Source organism: Chiloscyllium punctatum, chromosome 36 (assembly GCF_047496795.1).
Source record: "Chiloscyllium punctatum isolate Juve2018m chromosome 36, sChiPun1.3, whole genome shotgun sequence".
Classification (NCBI taxonomy): Eukaryota; Metazoa; Chordata; class Chondrichthyes; order Orectolobiformes; family Hemiscylliidae; genus Chiloscyllium; species Chiloscyllium punctatum.
In genome coordinates, this window is record NC_092774.1 from 34,856,615 (window position 1) to 34,882,109 (window position 25,495).

Consider the following 25,495-nt stretch of genomic DNA (forward strand, 5'->3'; position numbering starts at 1 on the left):
ATATGTATGACTCTTACCTGATCAGGTACAGAAAGCTATTAAAACCCACAATATCCACTGGCAACATGCTGAGGTTGCACAATTTAGCCGAGAGGTTTGTTACTTCTGAGAACTAAAGGATCCCAAGAGTAAGGCTACCATCGGCATGATCAAGACAGAACTTGTCCAAACTATGGTGGCTAATGTTCAACCCAGGATTCAAAGTTGACCTTTCCGTCTGCAAGGTCAGTCAAGCTAGCAAGTGAAACCCTCATACTATCGTCCAGTATGGCAGGACTGTAGAAATGGTACTGTGTATTCACAACATCCCAATGGACCTTGTGGTCCTCCTATGTATCCTTCCCCAACAATCCATAATGCCCCTATACATCCTCTCATTACTCTTCACTGCCTCCCCCACCCCCGAGAGTCCCCCAACAACTACACCTTTGTTTCAATTGCAGTGAACTAGGACATTGGTCCAATAACTGCCCTTTCCATAGCAGTCCCTGGTTCATCACCGCAGTAAAAACAACAGACAATCTCCTGGTCTCCCTCCCCAGTAACCTCAGCAGGTTGCCCCTTTTACGATACAAAACCCTTTTCAAAACTGACTCCCGGATATAGGGCAGCTTCCTGTTTTGAATTTTCCCATACTTACTGCTAGCCCAGAGGATGGACCTATGCTAATTCTTAACCGTAATGGCCACGATATTGAATTTATGTTTGACGCAGGAGCCACTGTTTCATCACTTCCCGTCCATCTTGCTAATGCTTTTGATTTTCAAATCTTGGACGATGATGAAATCCTGCAATGTTTTGATGGTTCCTCTAATACACATGCATACGCTGTCCCTCTGACAGTGGTGTGGAAAAATTGTGTCACGCTCCCTTTTTGCTTTGTTGTTACTAATGGATTACGTATCCCTCTACTTGCTAGAGATCTCCTCTGTCCTCTAAATATTACTATTAAATGTCATGATAATGGTATCCTGATTCAGGATCCACCTCATTTTGTTCAATGCATCAACACCAAAGCAAAGCCGCCTCGATGGTGGTCATTTGATTTGGATCCTTATGCTTTCGATTGTATTTTACATAATGTCCCTCATCCCCACATTACTTTAGCTTGTGACTCATCCAGGAATGATCTCAGGCTTGAACACATACTATAATCCCTGACTGGGCACTACTCCGCACGCTTGGGTGATTGGTGAGATCAGATCACCAGCTGGTGGCGTTCTTTTCGTGTCAGTTCCTCTTCATAGCTGGAAAACTGGCCCTCTCGTTTTCCCCTGTGCCACCACTCACTTGAACCCAGAACATAAAGACTAAGAAGTAGGTTTTGACGCTAAGACTCTTTTTTTGACCATGCTGATCAAACTTGCCATGAAATTCAGCTGCTCACTGAGATATCAATCCTATTTTGTGCACAGCCTTAGTCGATTCATGGCAGCCTTCATCATTATCATGCCCACCCTCACCTGCAGGACATAGGATATCCTGGAGTCTGGGTGGACTCTAAAACACAAGTGGGCCTTGCTAAGGTCCCACCCATCTCCATTCTGATCAAACCTAATTCTGTCCTCCTGTCTATACTTCAATACCCCCTGAAACCAGAAGGTGAAGTTGGCATTCAACCTGTCATTGATTCATTTCTACAGCAAGGCCTTCTAGTCCCATGCCATTCTTCTGTCAATACACCTACCTTTCCAATCCCTAAACCGGGATATCCTGAATGTTGTTCATGACCTTCGTGAAGTAAATTAAAATCATTTGAGGCTCAATCCTCCAGTTGTCAGTCCTGCTACTGTCCTTAGCCAAGTTCCAGTTGATGCCAAACTCTTCACTATCGTTGACCTCCAACATGCATTCTTTTGTCTTCCTTTGCATCCAGATAGCCCATTACACTTTTGCCTTCTTTTAAGGGCCACCAATATATGTGGACTTGCCTACCTCAAGGGTTTATCCAGTCGCCGACACCCTTTTCAGAGACTCTTCACACCCAGCTTGAATTATTTGAATTTCCTGGAGACACTACCCTAGTTCAATACATCGATGACCTCCTCGCTAGCCCTGACAAAAGTGTCCAATCACACTGACTCCACTACCTTTCTCAACCATCCACATCAATGTGGCTATATTGTACCCCCCCAGCAAAGTTAACTTCTTTCTGATTAGTCTTAAGTTCCTAGGTACTCTCATTTCTGAATTCGATCGGTGCTTGACACCTGACCGTATTGATCCTATTCTTTGTATTGCCCCTCCAACCACTCCTAAACAGATACGGTAGTTTCTTGACCTCATCAATTATTGCCGACAATGGATTCCTAATTGTGCCCTTCTGACCCAAACATGATCTCCCCTGTCCTCGTCTAATGAGCCTTAGCGGTATGAACTCACCCCAGAACAACTACATGTCTTTACGAAGCTTAAAACTACCCTCTCTTCAGCACCCACGCTAGGCCGACGTTTGTATGACTGCCACTTTCATCTTTATGTTGCCATCCTTGATACCTGTGCTTCAGCTGTTCTCAACCAGCAACATGGCTCCTCTTGGCTCCCTATTGCCTATTTTTCTACTAAGCTTGACCCCGTTGCTCAAGGTATGCCTTCCTGCACCCAGATTCTCTCTGCCATCCATACTATGGTAGTGGCTGCCTCTAATATAACTTTACATCAAAATGTAGAAGTCTGTACCTCGCATTCTGCAGTATTCTTGCTGATTTCTAAATATACTGAACACCTTGTTATGGTTAGTCTCAGTCGCTGTGAGATTTCATTACTTCTGAATCCATTTCTCTCCTGAAAGTACTGCTCGAACATTAATCCCCTACATTCCTGCAGGAAGAACCACTTGAACTGCCTGATCCTCACCATGATTGTGTTCTCAGAAATGAACTTGTTTCTAAACCATGTCCTGATCTTACGGACGACACAGATGTGATCAACAAAACGGGTCAAGATGCAGGGAAGATACCTGCCCAACTGTCGTCTGATTCATATGGATGGAAGTTTACTTGTTGGCTATGATCGCTGTGTGGATGGATCGTGTGGATTGTACTGATAGTCCTTGGTCTCATCCTAGGAATATACACTGTCATCCGCTTATGCGTGAAATGGACTGTACATTGTTTTTCACCTAAGCCAAAGAAGAGTCTGCTTAAATGACCCTTGTCTACCCCTCTACCTCCATGCCTGAACTTTCCATGCTGAAATCCAGTATCTTTCAGACTCTGCCCCTCTGGATGATGACCTGGCAGAGGAGGCACTTGACTTATTTGAAAATACAAATTGACTGAATGGACTAATGATAGTTATAAGCCAAGTAGTTGTCATGAAATAACAAAAGGAGGGAATAAGAAAGTCTATAGCCATAAAACTTGTATTTAAACATTTAAACTAAAATATAATGTTGAATTATAGAGCACATTTGCTGCACACTAGAAAATAGACAGGCAGGGAGGCTTGGTAAAAGGGGAGAACTCAAGGTATGCAGAAGATAACCAAGTGATAACAGGATACCCTCAGGCAATTAAGTACATTTGCCTTAACAGTGAATCTGTGAAAACAGGACACAGTGATAACATTCATGGCTGTTCCCTTGTGAAATTAATGACAGCGTTTGATTTTGACCCCAAAATGAAACTTGGTACTGTCAAAAGCCTTGTATTTGACAGTCAGGTCCTGTTAATTATAATAGATTCTTATCACCCTTTGCAAGCTAGACAAACAGAGGGAAAAACATCTTTGCTGTTACAAGTCCCTGACTTGAGAGTTCAAATGGACGAGAGAGAGAGAAACCATTATAGTGCTGGGGCTCCCAAGCTATTAAAAAATTACCTGCTTTGGATTGAACATAATTGCATTTTTGACACTTTATGATGGTATTGAGTAGCCATTACCGGTTATTAAATATGAACTCTGTAAAAGGTAATGTTGACGAAGCTTTAATTTACTTGCTGTTCTTGCAGACCACTCTACAGACCTTTCAGACTACCCCACTGTCAATTCCAACTAATCAGATCTTATGTCTTATTTGAATCACAACCCTGAAAAGAGAGCATGTTTAATTCAAAGACTAATGAATCAGTTTAAATGCAACTTTTTGGTAACATCTCAGCCTCAGGTACAGTATGATTCAGTGCCGAAAAAGCAGGAGTCTGCTCCTAGCTTAGAAATTATTCTCGGCCTAACATTGAAGAGATTCAGGCACAATGTGTCAGGAAGCCATTTTGTGGTCAAAAGTTTGCCCTCCTGCTAAGAAGCCGTTTTGGAAAACAGTTGTATCTGACTTGTGACCTGTGCAAGGTTAGGAACTCTCCAATTAGCTCAGACTGGTACCTCTTTATGTTAGGAGTTTATCTCGCTAGCAGGCACCTAACCCGGCTGGATATGTTTTTCCCACCTGATGAATGGCTTAGGGCCTGTAGGAGTGATTAGTCAAGCGTTCGGAGACCTGTCAATTAACTTTTCTTCCTTACGAATTAAGAACATGCAATGTTTTTGTAAACCTTTGTGAAAAGGAAACCGCTTTGTAGCAATACATCAGAGTAACCTGCCAGGGTACTTGAAGAGTTAGGTCCCCTACTCTCCTAGGTTACTAGAACCTAGCTAGTTTAGCTTATCGGTATCAGTGGAGCTATTGGTAAATAAAGGGGTTCACGAAAATTAAACTAAACTGCCTGTAAGAGGATTTTCTTTTATTCCAGACTCTGAGTACGAACTCCGGGGCGAATCGTGAGAGACTGTAGGTCTGACTCCACAAAGGATTCCCTGGCCGTCTCAAATCCCTACTTTAACACTCCAACTCATCCATGTTGACCAGTTAGCCTAAACAGTCTAGTCCCATTTGCTAGCACTCGGCCCATATCCCTCTAAACCCTTCCATCCAGATTCCATTCAAATGTTGTAATTATACCAGCTTTCCTCAAGCAGCTAATTCCATACCCACACCACCCTTTGCGTGAAAAAGTTGTCCCTTAAGTCCCTTTTATTTCTTTGCCCTCTCACCCTAAATATATGCCATCAAGTTCTAGACTCCCCCCAACTCAGGGAAAAGACCTTGTCTGTTTATCCTATCAATGTCCCTCATGATTTTATAAACCTCTATAAGGTCACCTCTCAGCCTCCAACCCTCCAGGGAAGACAGCACCAACCTATTCAGCTTCTCCCAATAGCTCAAATCCTCCAACCCTGGCAACGTCCTTCTAAATCTTTTCTGAACCCGTTCAGGTTTAGCAACAAACTTCTGACAGGAAGGAGACCAGACCTGCACATAATATTCCAAAAGTGGTCTTACCAAAGCCCTGTACAGCTGCAACATCACCTCCCAACTTCAATACTTGATACTCTGACCAATAAAGGAAAGCATTCCAAACGCCGCCTTCGTTATCCTATCTATCTGTGACTCCACTTTCAAGGAGCTCTGAACCTGCACTCCAAGGTCTCTTTGTTCAGCAACACTCCCTTGGATCTTACCATTAAGTGTATAAGTCCTCCTCTGATATGCTTTTCCAAAATGCAGTGCCTCATATGTATCTAAATTAAACTCCACCCTGTTATCCTCTGAGCTAAGCATCTTCACTGTCCACTACACTTCTAATTTTGGTGTCATCTGCAAACTTAGTAACTATACCTCATTTATTGACATCCACAGCATTTATATCAATGATGAAAAGTAGCGGACCCAGCACCCATACTTGTGGTATACTACTGATCACAGGCCTCCAGTCTGAAAAGCAACTCTCCACCACCACCAACCTGTGAGCTGGTTCCGCATCCAAATGGCTAGTTCTCCCTGTATTCCGTGGTACTAACCTTGCGAACCTGTCTCCCTTGGGGAATCTTTTCAAATGCCATACTAAAGTCTATATAGTACCCTGGCACGTAGGCCGTCAGGCCCAGGGGACTTGTCTGCCCTCAATCCTAATAGTTTGCTGTGTACCTTTTCCCTCTCAACGTTGATTGTTTAAGTTCTATCCTTTCTATCACCTCTGACTTACCCGTTCCAATAGGAATGGCACTATTGTCCTCCAGCTTGAAAACTGAGGAAAAGGATTGACTTAACATCTCTGCTATTTCAGTGTTCCTCCTATTAACTCACCGATTTCATCTTCCAAGGGGCCTGAGCGACTCTGTTCCCTTTTGCATACCAACAGAAGCTTTTGCTATTCTTTTTGATATTTTGCGCTCGGTTTCTTTCGTAATTTATCTTTATTCATTTTTTTTAGTATCCCTTCGTTTATGTTTGCAAGTTTTCCAATGTTTTAGCCTTCGAGGTCTGGAATAACATTTCGGAAAAGACTGAAATTTTTTTTAAAAACTACGTTAAAACTTAAAGAAAAAACCTCCCTTTCAGGTGGCTGGCGAGGGGAGCAGAGAACACATTGGCCCCGCCCCCATTGTCTCCGATTGGTTGGCTGCCTCGTCGAACCGCGCCCACTACCCGCGCGGTGACGTCACGGTTTGGTCACCCAGCCCCTTGTGAGCTGGCGCATGTGCAGTGTAGGCCATGTAGTGGGACAAAGGCAGTGTTACTGAGTGTGGGAGAGGAATGGCGCCGGCGGCTTAAGGAACAAGAACAGGACCCGCTGGAAAAGCTGAGCAGCCCTGGCTGCATGTGTCAAGAGAATCCGAGGAATCGTTACGGGTCCAGTGATCCTCCTTCAGAACGGAAACATCCCGGAGAGGTCGCCAGGCCTGAGCGCCCGGGGAGAGGAGACAGTGAGTACCTACTTCGACACTGTCCTATTCCCCCTCGTCCAGGAACTCCCCACATACGTTCGAGACACCACCCACACCCTCCACCTCCTTCAAGACTTCTGCTTCCCCAGCCCCCAACGCCTCATCTTCACCATGGATACCCAATCTCTCTACACCTCCATCCGCCATGACCAGGACCTCCAAACCCTCCGTTTCTTCCTCTCCCGACGTCCCCAACAGTACCCTTCCACCGACACACACATTCATCTGGCCAAACTGGTCCTCACCCTTAACAATTTCTCCTTCGAATCCTCCCACTTCCTCCAGACCAAAGGGACAACCATGGGCACCCATGTAGGCCACAGCTATGCCTTTCTCTTTATTGGCTACGTAGAATAGTCCATCTTCAGTAATTAAACCGGCACCACTCCCCACCTCTTCCTCTGCTACATTCATGACTGCATTGGTGCTATCTCGTGTTCCTGCGAGGAGGTTGAGCAAACTTCACCGACACATTCCACCCTCACCTTAAATTTACCTGGACCATCTGACACCTCCCTCCCCTTCCTGGACCTCTCCATCTCCATTAATAACGACCGCCTTGACACCGGCATTTTATAAACCCACTGACTCCCACAGCTACCAGGATTACACCTCTTCCCACCCTACCTCCTGAAAAAATGCCATCCCGTATTCCCAATTCCTTCGCCTCTGCCATATCTGCTCCCAGGAGGACCAGTTCCACCACAGAACACACCAGGTGGCCTCCTCCTTCAGATACCACAATTTCCCTTCCCACGTGGTTAAAGATGCCCTCCAACCTATCTTGTCCACGTTCCGCACCTCCGCCCTAAGACCCAACCCCTCCAACCGTAACAAGATCAGAACGCCCCTGGTGCTCACCTTCCACCCTACTAACCTTCGCATAAACCAAATCATCCGCTGACATTTCCGCCACCTCCAAACAGACCCCACCACCAGGGATATATTTCCCTCCCCATCCCTTTCCACTTTCCGCAAAGACCGTTCCCTCTGTGACTACCTGGTCAGGTCCATGCCCCCCTACAACTCACCGTCCCACCCTGGCACCTTCCCCTGCCACGGCAGGAATTGCAAAACCTGCGCCCACACCACCTCCCTCACCTCCATCCAAGGCCCTAAAGGAGCCTTCCACACCCATCAAAGTTTTAGCTGCGCATCCGCCAATATCATTGTATTGTATCCATTGCTCCAAATGCGGTCTCCTGTACATTGTGGAGACTGGACGCCTCCTAGCATAACGCTTTAGGGAACACCTCTGGGACACCTGCACCAATCAACCACACCGCCCTGTGGCTCAACTTTTCAACTCCCCCTCCCACTCTGCCGAGGACATGGAGGTCCTGGGCCTCCTTCACCGCTGCTTCCTCACCACCAGACGCCTGGAGGAAGAACACCTCATCTTCCGTCTCGGAACACTTCAACCCCAGGGCATTAATGTGGACTTCAACAATTTCTTCATTTCCCCTTCTCCCACCTCACCCCAGTTTCAAACTTCCAGCTCAGCACTGTCCCCATGACTTGTCCTACCTGCCTATCTTCTTTTCCACCTATCCACTCCACCACCCCCTCCCCCCATACCTATCACCTTCTTCCCACCCCCACTCACCTATTGTACTCTCTGCTACTTTCTCCCCATCCCCACCCTCCTCTCATCTATCTCTCCACACTGTAGGTACCCTGTTTCTATTCCTGATGAAGGGCTTTTGCCCAAAATGTTGATTTTACTGCTCCTCGGGTGCTGCCTGAACTGCTGTGCTTTTCCAGCACCAGTCTAATCTAGACTGGTTACCAGCATCTGCAGTCATTGTTATTACAGAGAGGAGACAGTGAAACAGGGGAGGATTGGAAACCGTGGGAGGAGGGAGACTGGGGAGTTTATAAACTCCAAGGGGAGGCCTGAGGCCGCGCATAAAAGCTCCACAGGCCCAGTGTTTACTTTGTTTGGGAAGGACCTCTGGGGGCAACCGGTCGCCATATTCGTGAGGGCAAGACGCATGTTGTCTTGGGGCGGGGAGCGCGAGCATCCATCTTGGTGAGGGCACCATCAACTGTCATTTCTGGGTGAGAATTCCAACTTTGTGGCAGCCTTTGTATCAACTAGAATTTTCTCATTCTGGATGTAAGTTTGCTCGCTGAGCTGGAAGGTCATTTTCAGATGTTTCATCACCATACTAGGTAACATTATCAGTGAGTCGAGTGAAGCGCTGGTATTATGTCCTGCTTTCTATTTATGTCTTTTGGTTTCTTAGGGTGGGTGATATCATTTCCGTTCTTTTTCTCAGAGCATGGTAGATGGGGTCCAAATCAATAGATTTCCAGTTGGAATGACATGTTCCAAGGAATTCTTGTGTGTGTTTCTGGTTGGCTTATAGGACAGTGGCTTGTCATAGGATGGATGTATGGTCCCAGTCAACATGGTATCCTCCTTTGTCTGTGTGTAAAGATACTAGTGGTAGTGGATCATGTATTTTTGTGGTTCATATATCCTGGTGGCTAGTTTTATACCTGTTTGTCAGATGTTCATATATCCTGGTGGCTAGTTTTATACCTGTTTGTCAGATGTAGTGTTTGTTACAGTCATAGAATCCCTATGTGTGGAAATATGCCCTTCGGGCCAACAGCTCCATACTGACCCTGTAGAGAGTATGCCAGCCAAGCCCATTCCTCTACAATTACGCCTGACTTATGTACCACTATGGGCAATTTTAGCATGGCCAATTCACTTAGCCTGTGTATCTTTGGATTGTGGGAGGAAACCGGAGCATCCGGAGGAAACCAACACAGACACTGGGAGATTGTGCACACTCCATACAGACAGTCGCCCCAGGATGGGATTGAACCCGGGTCCCTGGTGTTGTGAGGCAGCAGTGCTAACCACTGAGCCACCGTGCCGCCCCCTTATATTTCAACAGTCTTTCAACTTTAAACACATTCATCACAGTCTTCCCAGAAGATTAGACTGTTCTCTCATTAGAGATGGCTGGTGGTGGTTTATCTTGAGGGTCACCACACCTCAGCTGAGGGGAAAGGCCGAGAAGGAGATCCTCACATTTCTCCAACTTGGTTGATACATAATGTGAAGCACCTTGGTATACTCTTGTTGAAATGTTATCATCAGTATTAGCTGTTGTTGCTGTCATTTATTAGCAAGACTCATGTCAAGTGAAACAATTTCAGCAAGAAATTGGCATCTGGCAGAGCTCCCCCACCCAATGCCAAAAAAGTGAATGTTTTTATTGGTGAAAAAAAATTGGCAAAGAAAAAAAAATTAAAGTGTCATGTACCTTTAGAAAGAGTGGAAGGGTTGATTTTTCAAAATAAATGAAGACAACATTTCTGAAGTGGAGCAACAAACTAAATTAACAACGCAGTTTCTTTTCACATAACTGCACGACTGCAAATGTCTGTATAATGGGAAAATGTTATGTACTAAAATATGTTCTTATTTTGTAAAGAGTCAGGTCAATAGGTTTAATTTTGTCAACAGTGATCAATAAGATCTTGGTTTTATACAGCATCTATGTGAGATACACTGGTAATTAATATTTGATCGAGTAAGTCTCCACTGACCACCACAAGAACAAAGTTTTTCCCTGTCTGAACTGTCAGAAAAGATGTGCTTTCTTCACAAATTTTGACTTCTTGATGTGTTTGTATGTCTTGCAATATTTGATTTTAAAATATGTAATTTACAGTGAAAATGAATTGTTTGTGCTTTTTAATGTTGATTTTAAGGTACGCTGATAAGAAACTATGTATGCATTTAGGCCGTCTAAAAATAGAATGCTTTTCATACTGTGCAAACAAAACACAATTTGGGAAGTGATGGTTGTTCCCTATCTCAAAGCCAATATCAATAATACCTGTGGGGTCAACACATGCAACCACTTCCTTTCACTTTTTTTGGAAATCATTGGGAATTTAACACATTACACTACTGCAGCAGAATCTGAGCACGTTACATCGGGCTTCCCATCAGGATGCTGTAACAAACCTCAACCTAATTTGGGGTGTTGGGGAAAGTGCAAAATAAATGAATCACTAGTATATACCCTGTGGTTAAAGAGCGCTACAACAGTATTGTGCAGACATGTCAGCTGTCATGGTGAGACCTAACTTTACTCTGCGACACCTTGATTGGCTTGAGTTGTTGCTGACTGCATGTAAAATGAAACATTATGGAGTAAAGACATTTTTGCGACTGAAAATGTTTTATTTGGCCTTCAGCAGTCACACCTACACTTTTACCATATATTTTGCTGCTTATTTTGATTTAACTTGATGATATGTAACCTCAGTTGCTAAACAACTCTCAGTGGAGCCTCAAGCGTTATTTGAGATCCAACACAAAAGCCAACTTCTTCCAAATACAAAATGTTGCTGAGTACAAAGAAAAATCATATAAAAGCTTTTATCAACTCCCAGATCGATTTACCGCAAGAAATAGCAGTATTGGCCATTCTGCTCCACCATTCAGTGAGATCATGTCTGATCTGATAACCCTCAATTCTATTTTCCTGTCTTTTCCCCAAAACCCTTGATTTTCCTTTGACACCTTCAATTTTTCAGAAGTTTAACTTATCTAGAACTTTGAAGACTGAGACACTTGGACACACAATACCAACATCAATCCTTTTTAATTATTAGTCCTTGCTTCTGTACCATAGAAAATTGTTTTCTGGATCCTTGTTTGAGTCTACAAACTGCTCAATAAGCTCAAACAACCCTCTTCTGCTCTTCTAATGAGCCAATATCTCTGACAACTCCATTTCAATAAAACTGAAAAAGCTTCTATCACTTTTGGTTGTAGACAATAGGGCCAGGATTAAAGATGATTCTCATTTTCCTAAATACTTGGAATAGGTTCAATTGATTTTAAACAAACAAGTTTTGACACATGTTCGGGTTCGTTTGAGAAGTTTAGCAGAATTGTTTTTCTCAGATGGGACAATGAAACTTCTTTAGATTCTTTCCACTATTGGACGTCGACCTCCAGTTCTTTTTCTTAGCACATTATAATGATCTTCTGAACTAGTTTTATTTCATTATATCCATCCCTTCAAACAAACCAATTCTTCCCATAAATAAATTCATCCATCTCCAGCACATTCTAGGTGATATTTTTCCTTAAATTCCATTAAAATGTCCTATCTCTTTCCTTAAATCTATGTCCCCTAGTTGCTGAAGCCGTCCACCAAGGGGAAAAGTTTCTTCCTATCTAGATCCTAAGTGTCTTATTTGTACACTCCAAACAGGTCCTCACCCAGCTTTCTCTGCAAGGAAAATACCTTCAGCCGATCTAATCACCCTCATAGCTGAAACCCACCAACATGCACCACCCTGAGTTAGTATTCCCTTCTGCACCCTTTCTAGTGCCATCACATCCTTCTAATAATGTGACGACCAGATCCACTACTCCAGCTGTGGCCCAACTAATGTCTTGTACAGTTCCATCACGATCTCCTGGCTCTCGTGTTCAATGCATTAACTATTAAGGGCAAGTATTTCATATGCCGCCTTAATCATTTCATCCACGTGTCCCGTTGCCTTCAAGAATCTATGAACATATGTACCTTACTCTGATCTTCAGTACATTCTAAGTTCTTGTGATTTAACATGTTGACCTCCTGAAATGTATCATCTCAATCTTTTCAGGATTGAACTCCATCTGTCATTGTTCTGCTCATCTGACCAACCCATCTTTATTATCCTGTAGTCTAAAACTTTCCTCCTTGCCATATATTAGTGTGGGTTCTGAATTTCTTTTGGGCCTGATTTATTTAGGTTGCATTGTGTTTATTTTGTGGGCATATTTTTAGAATATTGGGAGGATACTTTGATCCAGCATCTGTTTATACCCAAAGAAGAAACTCAAACCAGATTTTTTTTTATCCAATGTTTTCCCTGGTAACATTTTCACAATGACTTCAATTTCTGCAACACCCTTAGCTTAACTTAAACTATCTTCAAATCAAGACATTACTGAATGGAGATCATAACTTCTTGTACTATTAAATCTGTCTCAAGCAATGCTGCAAATTAGGTAACCTTGCATTATTATTTTGTAACCTTGCTCAAAACCTTTTCTAAAAAGTGACTGGATGAAGATTGAAGTTGACTGAACTGCTTTCTTCATTTTATAATATTGCCAAAAAAAGTAAATGTTCCAGCATATGCAATCTTTTTCTTTCTCTAAAATAGGTCATGAGGTGAAAGGGAATAATGGACAAAGCAATGAAAACAATGCTGACTCTAATTCAGCAAGTATGTTCTTTTCAATAAGTTTAATTCAATATTTACATTAAAGTTATGTGAGTGACACAAATAACAATACTTTAAGGCTGTTACTTAAGTTTAGAAATTCAATCACACTCTGTGTAGATGGCTTAAAATCATTATATCAAAAGCTTAAAGCGCTTGAATAAAACACGAAACCTCAGTTATGTTTATTTCCCCAAACTGGGTTATCAAGTAAAAGGGAAGTATTATTGGAGATTTGATAACAGCGGGCAAAATGGCAACGCTAATTTCGCAAGTATGCAAGGTTTAAGCTTAAAATGCATGGCAGGTTTATTTATCCAAGAAATAAACACCTTTACTCTCTCTAATATTAGCTCCAATTATCAATATTTGATATGAAATTAGAAGATCTAGCTTGAGAAATCTACAACATATTGCCACACGCTTGCCATAAATACGACAGGAACACAGTAAAAGTAGTGAAAATTAAGTCAGATCTTTTGTGGTTACAGATCCATAAGATACAGAAGCAGAATCAGTCCATTCGACTTGTTGAGTCTGCTCCACGATTCGATCATGGCCAATGTTTCTCAATCCCATTCTCCTGCCTCCTCCCTGTAACCCTTGATTCCCTTACTAATCAAGAGCCTATCTTTATCTGTTTTAAAAGCACTCAGTTACTTGCCTCATTTCAGTGGCAATGAGTTCCACAGAGTCACCTCTTTCTGACTGAAAAAAATCTTTATCTCATCCCAGCATTTCTTGCTACAGAGAACTATGAGGGCAGAGTCCATGTCTATACTTCCTTGCATGGTAATTTGTAAATAACATTTGTTTTTTCAGGTTCATTAGCTGCTGCTTAAGTGTGTTGGTAGGTTTGTGGGCTACCATGATGCTGAGAGGTTTGAGTTGTCTGGACATCATTTCACAGATGTCTTTGATGTAAGGTAATGTGGCTCGGGTTTCTGCACGTGTGTCTGCTTGTTTGAGTTTGTTGTTGAGAAATCAGCAGACAGGGTTTATTGGGTACCCGTTCTTCTTGAATATGTTGTATAAGTATTTATCTTCTGCTCTTTGTAGTTCCTGGGTGGTGCACTGTGTAGTGGCTCATTGAAATAGTGTCCTGATGCAGATTTGTTTGGGATGATTTGCTTCTGCATTAGGTACTTGGGTCTGTGTGTGTTGTTTTCCTGTAGATGTTAGTCTGAAGTTCCCTATTGACTGTTTGCTCTACTGACATCTTGGAATTGCACTTTGTCGTTGTTCTCCTCTTTAGTGAATTTTATGCCAGTAAGGATATTGTTGATGGTGTTGTAGGTTTCCCCAAATGTGTTTCATTTTGTGATGACAAAGGTGTCATCACTGTTGCGGACCCAAAGTTTGGGTTGGAGCGTTGGGAGGGCTGTTTGTTCGAGTCTCTGCATTATTGTTTCTGCTAGGATCCTTGATATTGGTGGTTTCATGGGTGTTCTGTTGATTTGTTTGTAGGGCTTGTTATTGAATGTGAAGTGGGTGATAAGATACGGGTCCACAAGCTTGACAATGTTATCTTTGCTGATGAAGTTGGTGCTGTTTGGTGTTTGTGTCTTTGGTGGTTCTTGTAGTGTAGTCGGTGTGTCTTTGGCCACGTTGATGATAATGGATGTGAACGGGGCTGTTATATCAAAAGACAGCATTACTTCATCCTCTTCTATCTTGGTGTCTTTGGTGTTCAGGAATTCTTGGGTGGAGTGAATGGAGTGGCATGAATCTTCTACTCAGTGTTTTAGTCTTCGGTGGAGTTCTTTGACTAGTCTGTATACTGGTGTTCCAGGTAGTGAGACTATGGGCCTGAGGGGTGCTCCTGGTTTGAAGAGGAAGGGCACAACAACAAAGTGCCATTCCTAGATGTCACAGTAGAGTGAACAGTCAATGGGGAACTTCAAACTAGTGTCTACAAGAAACAATACACACAAACCAAATACCTAACTACAGAAGCAATCATCACAACACCCACAAACAAAGCTGCATCAGGAGATTATTTAGTGAGCCATCACCCTTTGCAGCCCAGAGGAACTGCGAAGAGCAGAAGAGAAATACGTATATGTACTCAAGAAGTACGGATCCCCAATAAACCCAGTCCGCCAATTTCTCATTGATGCTTCCAAGCTGCCCCTCAAATTTGGTTTGTCCCTGCATTCTTTCCTGGTTGTCTTTTGTGGGTTTTGAAAACTTTTTCCCAATCCTCTGACTGAGGATAAGAGTTGGGAAGTTGTGTTGTGGCTGATAGGACATTGGGTAGACCACTTTTGGAATATTGTGTGCAGTTCTGGTCTCCCTCCTATCAGAATCTTGTTGTGAAACTTGAAAGGGTTCAGAACACATTTAAAAGGATGTTGCCAGGGTTTGAGCTGAATGGGCTGGGCTGTTTTTCCTCGTGCACCAGAGGCTGAGGGGTGACTGAGAGTCATTAAGAAAATCATGAGAGGCATGGATAGGGTAAATAGACAAGGACATTTCCCTGGGGTGAGGGAGTCAGAACTAGAGGGTAATAGGTTTAGGGTGGAGGAGGGCAAGATTTAAAAGAGTCTTAAGGAGTAACCTTTTCATGCAGAGGGTGGTGTGTGTAAGGAATGAGCTGCCAGAGGAAGTGGTGGTTGTTGATACAGCTATGACATTTAAAAGGCACCTGGATAGGTATATGAATAGGAAAGGTTTAGAGGGATATGGGCCAAGTGCTGGCAAATGGGACTAGATTAGGCTAGGATATCTGGTTGGCCCGAAGGGGCTGTTTCTGTGCTGTAGATCTAACTCTGGCTTGCCACTATCGTTTGCCATGTCTGTGTGTTCAGTTTCTCTCTGGTTGTCTGTGTCAATGCCTTGATGTCTCATTCCACCCACCACATATCACCATCACCACCACCCCCACCCACCATAGGGACGATAACCAATTCATGTCTGTTTATTTATCAAGAAGCTGTATTGCAGGTTCAACCTGAATTTACACTTCTTTTGCTCCCAAAATCAGACTTGCTCACTCTCAGCAATATCCCAATATCCTGAAAGATATTAACTTTCACATGGTGTTATCCAAAATTCGAAGATGTCAGTCCTGACGTTTTTGCTTTTTCTGTCCCTGTAAGATCCTGAATCAGCACCTTCAGGACAATTCGTTTGAGTGGAGTGAGAATAGAGAGAGAGAGAGAGAGAGAGAGAGAGAGTGGGATGCTTTCAATTTTGTGGAACAGCATAAGAAAAAAATGTTCTGCAGAAACTGGAGTAGCTTGTTCTGAATTTCTACCCTGGACTGACCATGATGACTTTTGTAATCTCTTTTTCCAGAGTATTTGAAGATCTGAAGACTGAAGTTTAAAAATCAACAGATGAAGGGCCTATGCCTGAATCGTCGATTCTCCTGTACTTTGGAAGCTGTCTGACCTGCCATGCTGTTCCAACACCTCACTTTTCAACTCCTCTCCAGTGTCTGCAGTCCCCACTTTCACATCAATGTCTGACAGTCACTCAATCCATCGGGGCCTCAACGATTTTCAACTATGATTCTGTGAGAAGGAGCAAAACATTTTGGTTCCTGTTTCAGACCATTTTCAGCATTAGTGGGACTGAATGAGAGTCTCTTCTGTTACAGCGCACTGTGTGTAAAGCCTGAAACAGTTATACGGCCAGGAAAGAGGAATTTACTGCGGGCAGGGGCCGTACACGCGGCTGTAGCTGCGGCCATGGTGAAACCAGAGGAATCCCACACCGTGGAGAAACCGTGGAAGTGTTGCGACTGCGGGAGAGGCTTCCATGCCCCATCTGTCCTGGAGATTCATCGGCGAAGTCACACTGGGGAAAGGCCATTCTCCTGCCCCGAGTGCGGGAAAGGCTTTACCTGCTCCTCCCACCTGTTGGACCACCGCCGAGTCCACACCAGGGAGAAGCCATTCTCCTGCCCTGAGTGTGGGAAGGGCTTCACCTACTCCTCCCACCTGCTGGCCCACCAGCGCGTCCACGCCGGGGAGAGGCCCTTCCCCTGCTCAGAGTGTGGGAAGGCCTTCAGCAAATCCTCGGACCTGCTGAAGCACCAACGGGTCCACAGAGGGGAGAGGCCATTCAGCTGCCCTGAGTGCAGGAAGGCCTTCAGTGATTCCTCTACCCTGCAGAGACACCAGTGGGTCCACACCGGGGAAAGGCCGTTCTCCTGCCCCGAGTGCAAGAAGGGCTTTACCCGCTCTTCTGCTCTGCTGACCCATCTGCGGGTCCACACGGGTGAGAAGCCCTTCAGCTGCCCCGAGTGTGGGATGGCCTTCAGCAGGTCTTCCCACCTGCTGAGGCACCAGCGGGTCCACACTGGGGAGAGGCCATTCTCCTGCCTCCAGTGTGGAAAGTGCTTTACCCAGCCCTCCAACCTGCTGACCCACCAGCGGATCCACACCTGTGAGAAACCGTTCTCCTGCCCCAAGTGTGGGAAGGGCTTTGCTGTTTCCTCTAACCTCATGGCCCACCTGCGGGTCCACACAGGGGAGAGGCCTTTCAGTTGTCCCGAGTGCAGGAAGACCTTCAGCAATTCCTCTGCCCTGCTTAGGCACCAGCGCGTCCACACCGGAGAGAAGCCGTTCTCGTGCCCCGAGTGCGGGAAGGGCTTTACCCGCTCCTCCACACTGCTGACCCACCGGCGGGTCCACACGGGGGAGAGGCCATTCAGCTGCCCCGAGTGCAGGAAGGCCTTCAGTGATTCCTCTGCCCTGCTGAAGCACCAGCGAGTCCACACTGGGGAGAGGCCCTTCAGCTGCCCTGAGTGCGGGAAGAGGTTTACATTTTCCCGCAACTTGCGGAAGCACCAGCGGGGGCACCAGCGCTCACAACAATCAGATTCTGCCACTGATGGTGCCATGAGTCCCCCCCAGGACTGATTCTCCTAACAGTGGGTGCAGTGGGAGAGTTGGTGCACTCTATTTGTTTTCCGTTGGACTGCAACCCCATGGTGACTCAGTGATTAGCACTGCTGCCTCATGGCACCAGGAACCAAGGATCAATTCCACCCTTGGGGTGACTGTCTGTGGAGTTTGTGGATGGTAGGAGAATGGATGAGATAAGAAACCGCTGCCTTTCTTGAGACAAGTCTCCCGGAGAGAACTTGCTGACTGATTTGATTGTCTGATCTATTGATCCTCACAGTGCCCCATTGCCCTCTGTTATCTGGAGGAGGTCCACACAGATGTACCAAAGCCCCTCTTTGGACTGTGGAAGGAAACCTGTGCAGACAGGGAAAACATGCAAACTCCACACAGACAGTTACCTGCGGCTGGAATTGAACTTGGGTCCCTTGCGCTGTGAGGTAGCAATGCTAAGCAGTGTGCCACCCCAATATGTCATAAAATTTTAATAAACACACTAAATTGGAAATGTGTCCATACCAAGAACTTACTGTAAATGTTTGGAAACAAAAGTCCATCGGAATTGTCTTTGGGGCGGATCCAAAACTTACTCCATTAATGTTTGAAAATACTTTGACCTCTGGAACTGTCTGCCAGAGAGTGTGCTGGAGTCAGATTCGATTATGGCGTTCAAAATAGAGGTGGATCATTAAATTGAAAAGGAAAGCATTTGCAGTGTTCAGTGAAGAATAGTACAAGGTACTGTAGTGGACGTCAGAATGAGTTTTTCTCCTTTCTAGTATCTACTTGAGTGACTCAGTGACAAATCTAGTTTATGATATTCACAGTGCTGTATAAATTGTTGTGGGCCACAATGTTTTTCCTCCACTTGGACACAAACTGTTCATCTTAAATATTTGTTTTTTAAATGATGGAAATAAAATTAATGTTTGGAAAACACAACTTGCTGTGTAGTAAGATCATCAGAAATAGGAATGGGAGTAAGTAATTGACCGTTGAGATGCTCTGTCTTTCATTTATCTAAATTCTCTTTCCTGCACTTGTTTTCTCATGACTTCATCTGCTGAAGTGACTACACTCCAAAAGCTTTTGATTTCAACATAAGAGCATAAGAACTAGGAGCAAGAGTCGGCCTTCCGGCCCTTCGAGTCTGCTTCACCACTCAATAAGATCATGACTAATCTTTTCGTGGACTATGCTCCACTTACCTGCGTTTTCACCATATCCCTTACGTTTTTGAAAAATAAAAGATTTATCTTCTAGTGGTTACTGAAGTAGTGTCAAATACTTCCCTGGGCAAGGAATTCCATCGATTGACAACCCTCCAGTGAAGAAGTTTCTTCTCAGTTCAATTTTAAACCTGCTACCTCTAAACTTTGAGGCCATGCGCCCTTATTGGGGCGCATTTCCACTGCTCACCTACCAGTGGAAAATCCTATTTCTATTTCTTTCATAATTTAATATATTTCTCTAAGATCCCATCCAAACACACCTGCTGGACTATAAACCTGGTGTAATGTGACTTATGACTACAAAATTTGTTACTACGCATCCTCATAGCTGTGGGATTTCAGGGCTCGAAGATAGGGACACTGCCACTGCGCCATAAAAAAAACCTCTGCAGCAAATCAGCCCTCTTCTATTGAATGAAGGGGAAGAGGTTTCTTCTCAACATAGGATACAAATAATATACCTTCAGAGCCATTACACTAAATTGAGCCCTCTTCGGTTGAATGAGTGGATGTGAAGGTGCCAGAGTTGAATTGGTTGATAACGTTAAAAATCATATCTTCCCCCTGAATATGTGACACTACCACTATAGCCCCAGAGCCCGTTGCAGTAAACTGGGTCATCTGCTGTTGAATGAATGAATGGGAATGAAAAGGGCGGATACACTGACATGATTGTGAAATTCCCCACCAATCCCAAAGCTTATGGTCGGGACCGACTAATCAGAGAGAGATATTGCAGAGGGTGGGGCCAACACGACCAGCAAAGCCGGCCGCCATTGGTCAGGTGGAGTGAGGTGCGCTCTGATTGGAGGGAGCGCGGATGACGCGCGTCACTGAACGAGGAAACGAAATGAAGAAGAAAAACAAAGATGGCGGCGCGAGGCTGCGGTTTTCTCATCGACTCAGCGGGCGGTTTCTGACGGAGGGAGGGGGGGCAGACAGGCATCGTTTACCTCAGAAAATACCTTTAAAATACATTTCAAATTAAAGCCGGAACTTTTCAAACAAAAGTTGTGAAGAAAAGGAGACAGTCCCCGGTGGGGTTTATTGTTTATTTTTGTATAATTTCCGGGGCCCGGGAAGGGGGAGGTGACGGTTACCGGGTGAACGAGAAAACAAATTAAAAATGTCGGCGGTGGAGGAGAGAGAGCCGGCGCCCGCGGCTTCTTCGGCGGCGGCCGGAGCCCAGGAGCTCAACAACCCCCCGGAGCTGGAGGAAGGTCCGAGCTCCAAGAAGCGGGGGGTCCGGCTGGAGGCTGGATTTGCTCAAGGCTTGTATCTATTAACTTATTTAAATGGTACCTACTGTATGGGGCTATGGTTTACATTAAAACCGGAGGATCATGTCAGAGTGTTTGTTTATATTGAGCAGTTGTAGTTGGTAAAATACACTCCCTGGAGGAGCACCTTCTCTGATGCTGCATTTCTTGCCTTCTGCCCTTCCCCCATTTGTTATCTCACATCTCGATTTTACATTTTCGGTCAAATTTAATTTCATATGAATCGGACATGGTATTCACTCTGTGCTATCAATTTGTTTGTTGGAATATTGTAAGACAAAATTAATGGTGTAATTTCATTTCTGATGTCAGAGTTTGACATTGAATGTGCAGGTGTGAATACCAGTAAGTTGTTAAAATAAATCAAGGATTAATGCTTTTAACAAATGCAGTTCACTGATATTAATGGCTTTGTCTCATTTCAGGGTGCTGATTCAAGTCTGACCAACAGACTCTTTCATCCCGTCATCCAATTTAATTAAAGTCTGATAGAAAATAATTCTTGCAGGCTAAAATTTATATAATTTATTTATAAGATTTATTTACGTGTCCGTTGCGCTTGACATGGTCTCCTTTGCATTAGGGAGATTGGACTTGCAGAACGTTTCGGAGAACACCTCTGGGACACACGAACTAAATGATCCACCGCCCTGTGGCTGAACACTTTAACTACCCCTCCCACTCAGGTAAGGTATGTGTGTCCTGGGCTGCCTCCATCGCCAAACTCTAGCCACCTGACACCTGGAGGAAGAACACTTCATCTTCCATTATGGGACCATCCAACAAATGGGATCAATATAGATTTCACCAGTTTCCTCAATTCCACCCTCCCCCTCCCCCTTAACAAGCATTATGGGATAGTTAAGTATGGGATCAGAAAAAAAATGCATTTTCATCTTATACTTTGGTAGACATGGTAACTAGACTTAGTCTACAATAATCTATAAAGAGAAAAGGATCATAAGTCACGGTAATGGAAAAATTGATAAGGAATGAAAGGGGGAATGCTAGCTAAGATACAGTGGAAATGGGGGGAATTGCATGCAAAACTAATTTAGAGGTATGTGGGAAAATATAGACACTGCAGTACTGAACATGACAGCAAACTGTCCTTTTCAGAAAGGTGCATTTGCAAGACGTCAGAACAGAGATGCATAAAATTCCTACAGTGCAGAAAGAGGCCATTTGTCACATTGAGTCTGCACTGACCCACCAAAGAGCATCCCATTCAGAATCACCCCATGCCCCTGCATTTACCATGGCTAATCCACCTAGACTACACATCATGGAGCAATTTATCCCGGTCAGACCACCCACCCTCCATATCTTTGGACTGTGGGAAGAAATGCATGTAGACAGGGAGAACATGCAAACTCCACACAGTCGGTCACCTGAAGTTAGAATTGAACCTGGGTCCCTGGCATTGTGAGGTAGCAGTGCTAAGCACCGTACTACCCCAATATGTTATAAAATTTGAATAAACCCACTATGTTGTAAATTTGTCCATATGAAGAAACTTCTGCAGATGATTTGGAAGCAATAGTCCATACGAAATCTTTTTGAGTGTGATCCAAAACGTAATTCATTATTGATTGAAAATGCTTCGACCTCTGGAATGGTCTGCGAGAGTATGTGTTGGAATTAGATTCAATTATGGCATTCAAAAGAGAGTTGGATCATTAAACTGAAAATTAAAGTAATTGCAGTGTTCGGTGAAGAGAAGTACTCGGTTCTGTGGTCATTATAATGTCAGTTAGGTGGATCGCACAGAATATGAGTTCCTTGATTGGGGCTGTTAACCTGGTCCAGTCAGGGAGCCCTGACAGAAACAGGCATGTCAGAGGTACTTTTCACTCTGAGCAAACTGGACCAGTGTCAAGGTTTCTGCACATGCAAATAAAGGGTAACATGGTGACACGCCTCTGTGGGGTTGTTTCAGGTACAATCCCCATATTTCCAGGCTGGCTGTCTCCCATTGGATAGTTGACATGTGAATCTCCTGGTCTAGGAGGCACATGTCTGGGGATTGACCAATAGGAAGCCCAGAAGGACCGGAAGGTTCATGCTCCTCCTACCAATCAGAGTTCCCCACCCCCTCCCCCATGTCTAAATGCAGAAGTTAGACCATGAGCTTCTGAAGCTGCTGCTGCTCCTCTCTCAATGAAGATTGATCTTCACCTCAAAGTGCAACTTTCTCCTTTTGTCCAACATTTGTTGGTACAACACTTTTTTTTTCGAAGGATGCCATCTTTCCTGATCATCACAATTAAAGGGGTGTTTTCCACATGACATTCAAAGGGACGGTCAGTTAGGAAGGCAGGGTCATGTCTTGTGTTATTGTGTGGTATGTGTGAAAGCTGCAACAAGACATCTCAACTGCGAAGCTCAGTGCTCTGACTGATGAAAGCAAGCGGGCCAAAAGCCTTTCCTGTCTACCTGTGACTCCACTTTCGAGGAGCTATGAACCTGCACCTCTCGGTTTGAATACTGCATGTGAAACAGATTCAATGCTTATTGGTAGACATTATTAGTTGGTACTTATCTTGACTATTTCAGTACCTTATCTCGATACATAATTTATGGCTCTCTAATAGTATATTTTTGTTATTCTTTTCTGCCTTTAATATAGCACTGAATCTATTTCACATGCATTGTCTCGAATCAAGAAGTTCGAGACACTGCATGTGACACTGCAGTGTCTCGAAGAAGTCCGAGAAAGTGGAGTCATGGGTACATGAAGAAGGCTTTCAGCATGCTTGGTTTCATCGGTCAGAGCATCAAGTATAGGAGTTGGGACATCTTGTTGCAGCTGTACAAGATGTTAGTAAGGAGTACAGCATGCAATTCTAGTCACCCTACTGTTGGAAGGATATTACTAACTAGAAAGGATGCAGAAAAGATTTACTGCGATGCTACTTGGCTGGAAGGTTGTTATAAGGAGAGGCTGGATAGACTAAGACTTCTTTTTTCCCTGGAGCACAGGGGACTGAGACGTGATATAAAATCATGAGAGGCATAGATAAGGTAGACAGCCAAAGCTTTTTCCCCATGTGGGGGTCTAAACTTAGAGAGCATAAGTTTAAGGTGAGTGGAGGAGAGATATAAATGGGTCCAGAGGGGCAAACGTTTACACAGAGAGAGTGGAGAATGTCTGGAACAGATTGGCAGAGGTGGTGGTGCAAGCGAATACAATTTTGTCATAGAGTCATGGAAACAGACCCTTTGGTCCAACCCGTCCATGCCGACCAGATATCCCAACCCAATCTAGTCACACCTGCCAGCACCCGGCCCATATCCCTCCAAACCCTTCATATTCATATACCCGTCCAAATGCCTTGTAAATGTTGCAATTGTACCAGCCTCCACCACATCCTCTGGCAGCTCATTCCATACATGTACTACCCTCTGCGTGAAAAAGTTGCCCCTTAGGTCTCTTTTATATCTTTCCGCTCTCACCCTAAACCTATGCCCTCTAGTTCTGGACTCTCCAACCCTAGGGAAAAGACTTTGCCTATTTATCCTACCCATGCCCCTCATAATTTTGTAAACCTCTATAAGGTCACCCCTCAGCCTCCGACGCTCCGGGGAAAACAGCCCCAGCCTGTTCAGCCTCCCCCTGTAGCTCAGATACTCGAACCCTGGCAACATCCTTGTAAATCTTTTCTGAACCCTTTCAAGTTTCACAACATCTTTCCAATAGGAAGGAGATCAGAATTGCATGCATTTTTCCAACAGTGTCCTAACCAATGTCCTGTACAGCCGCAACATGACCTCCCAACTCCTGTAGTCAATACTCTGACCAATAAAGGAAAGCATACCAAACGCCGCCTTCACTATCCTATCTACCTGCGACTCCACTTTCAAGGAGCTATGAACCTGCACTCCAAGGTCTCTTTGTTCAGCAACACTCCCGAGGAACTTACCATGAAGTGTAAAATCCCTGCTAGGATTTGCTTTCCCAAATTGCAGCACCTCGCGTTCATCTGAATTAAACTCCATCTGCCACTTCTCAGCCCATTGGCCCATCTGGTCCAGATCCTGTTGTAATCTGAGGTAACCCTCTTTGCTGTCCACTACACCTCCAATTTTGGTGTCATCTGCAAACTTACTAACTGTACCTCTTATGCTCGCATCCAAATCATTTATGTAAATGACAAAAAGTAGAGGGCCCAGCACCGATCCTTGTGGCACTCCACTGGTCACAGGCCTCCAATCTGAAAAACAACCCTCCACCACCACCCTCTGTCTTCTACCTTTGAGCCAGTTCTTATCCAAATGGCTTGTTCTCCCTGTATTCCATGAGATCTAACCTTGCTAATCAGTCTCCCATGGGGAACCTTGTTGAACGCCTTACTGAAGTCCATATAGATCACATCTACTGCTCTGCCCTCATCAATCTTCTTTGTTACTTCTTCAAAAAACTCAATCAAATTTGTGAGACATGATTTCCCACGCACAAAGCCATGTTGACTATCCCAAATCAGTACTTGCCTTTCCAAATACATGTACTTCCTGTCCCTCAGGATTCCTTCCAACAACTTGCCCACCACGAGGTCAGGCTCACCGCTCTATCGTTCCCTGGCTTGTCTTTACCCCCCTTCTTAAACAGTGGCACCACGTTTGCCAACCTCTAGTCTTCTGGCACCTCATCTGTGACTATCGATGATACAAATATCTCAGCAAAAGGTCCAGCAATCACTTCTCTAGCTTACCACAGAGTTCTTGGGTACACCTGATTAGGTCCTGGGGATTTATCCACTTTTAACCGTTTCAAGACATCCAGCATTTCCTCCTCTGTAATCGGGACATTTTGCAAGATGTCACCATCTATTTCCCTACAGTCTATATCTCCCCCATTTTCTGTGGCTCCACACAAAGCTCGCCTTGCTGTTCTTTGATGGGCCCTATTCTCTCCCTTGTTACCTTTTTGTCCTTAATATATCAGTAAAAACCCTTTGGATTCTCCTTAATTCTATTTCCCAAAGCTATCTCATGTCCCCTTTTTGCCCTCCTGATTTCCCTTTTAAGTATACTCCTACTGCCTTTGTACTCTTCTAACGATTCACACTCTCTATCCTGTCTATACCAGACATATGCTTCCTTCTTTTTCTTAACCAAACCCTCAATTTCTTTAGTCATC

General features: G+C 44.3%; 1 protein-coding gene across 15 annotated transcripts in view; it reads left to right on the plus strand.

Annotated features, from left to right (window-relative positions):
* Nucleotides 1-25,495, plus strand: part of LOC140460367 (uncharacterized) — a 45,473-nt gene that overhangs the window by 6,907 nt on the left and 13,071 nt on the right. For 4 of the 15 annotated variants that reach the window (XR_011954031.1, XR_011954033.1, XR_011954032.1 and 1 more), the window contains exons 3-4: nt 6,341-6,705; nt 20,939-21,041. Coding sequence is in view for 7 of the 15 variants with exons in the window: in XM_072554864.1 (XP_072410965.1) it covers nt 16,683-17,858 (1,176 nt within the window). In the remaining 8 variants the exon portion in view is untranslated. The other 11 variants (XM_072554867.1, XM_072554868.1, XM_072554863.1 and 8 more) reach the window with 8 other exon arrangements.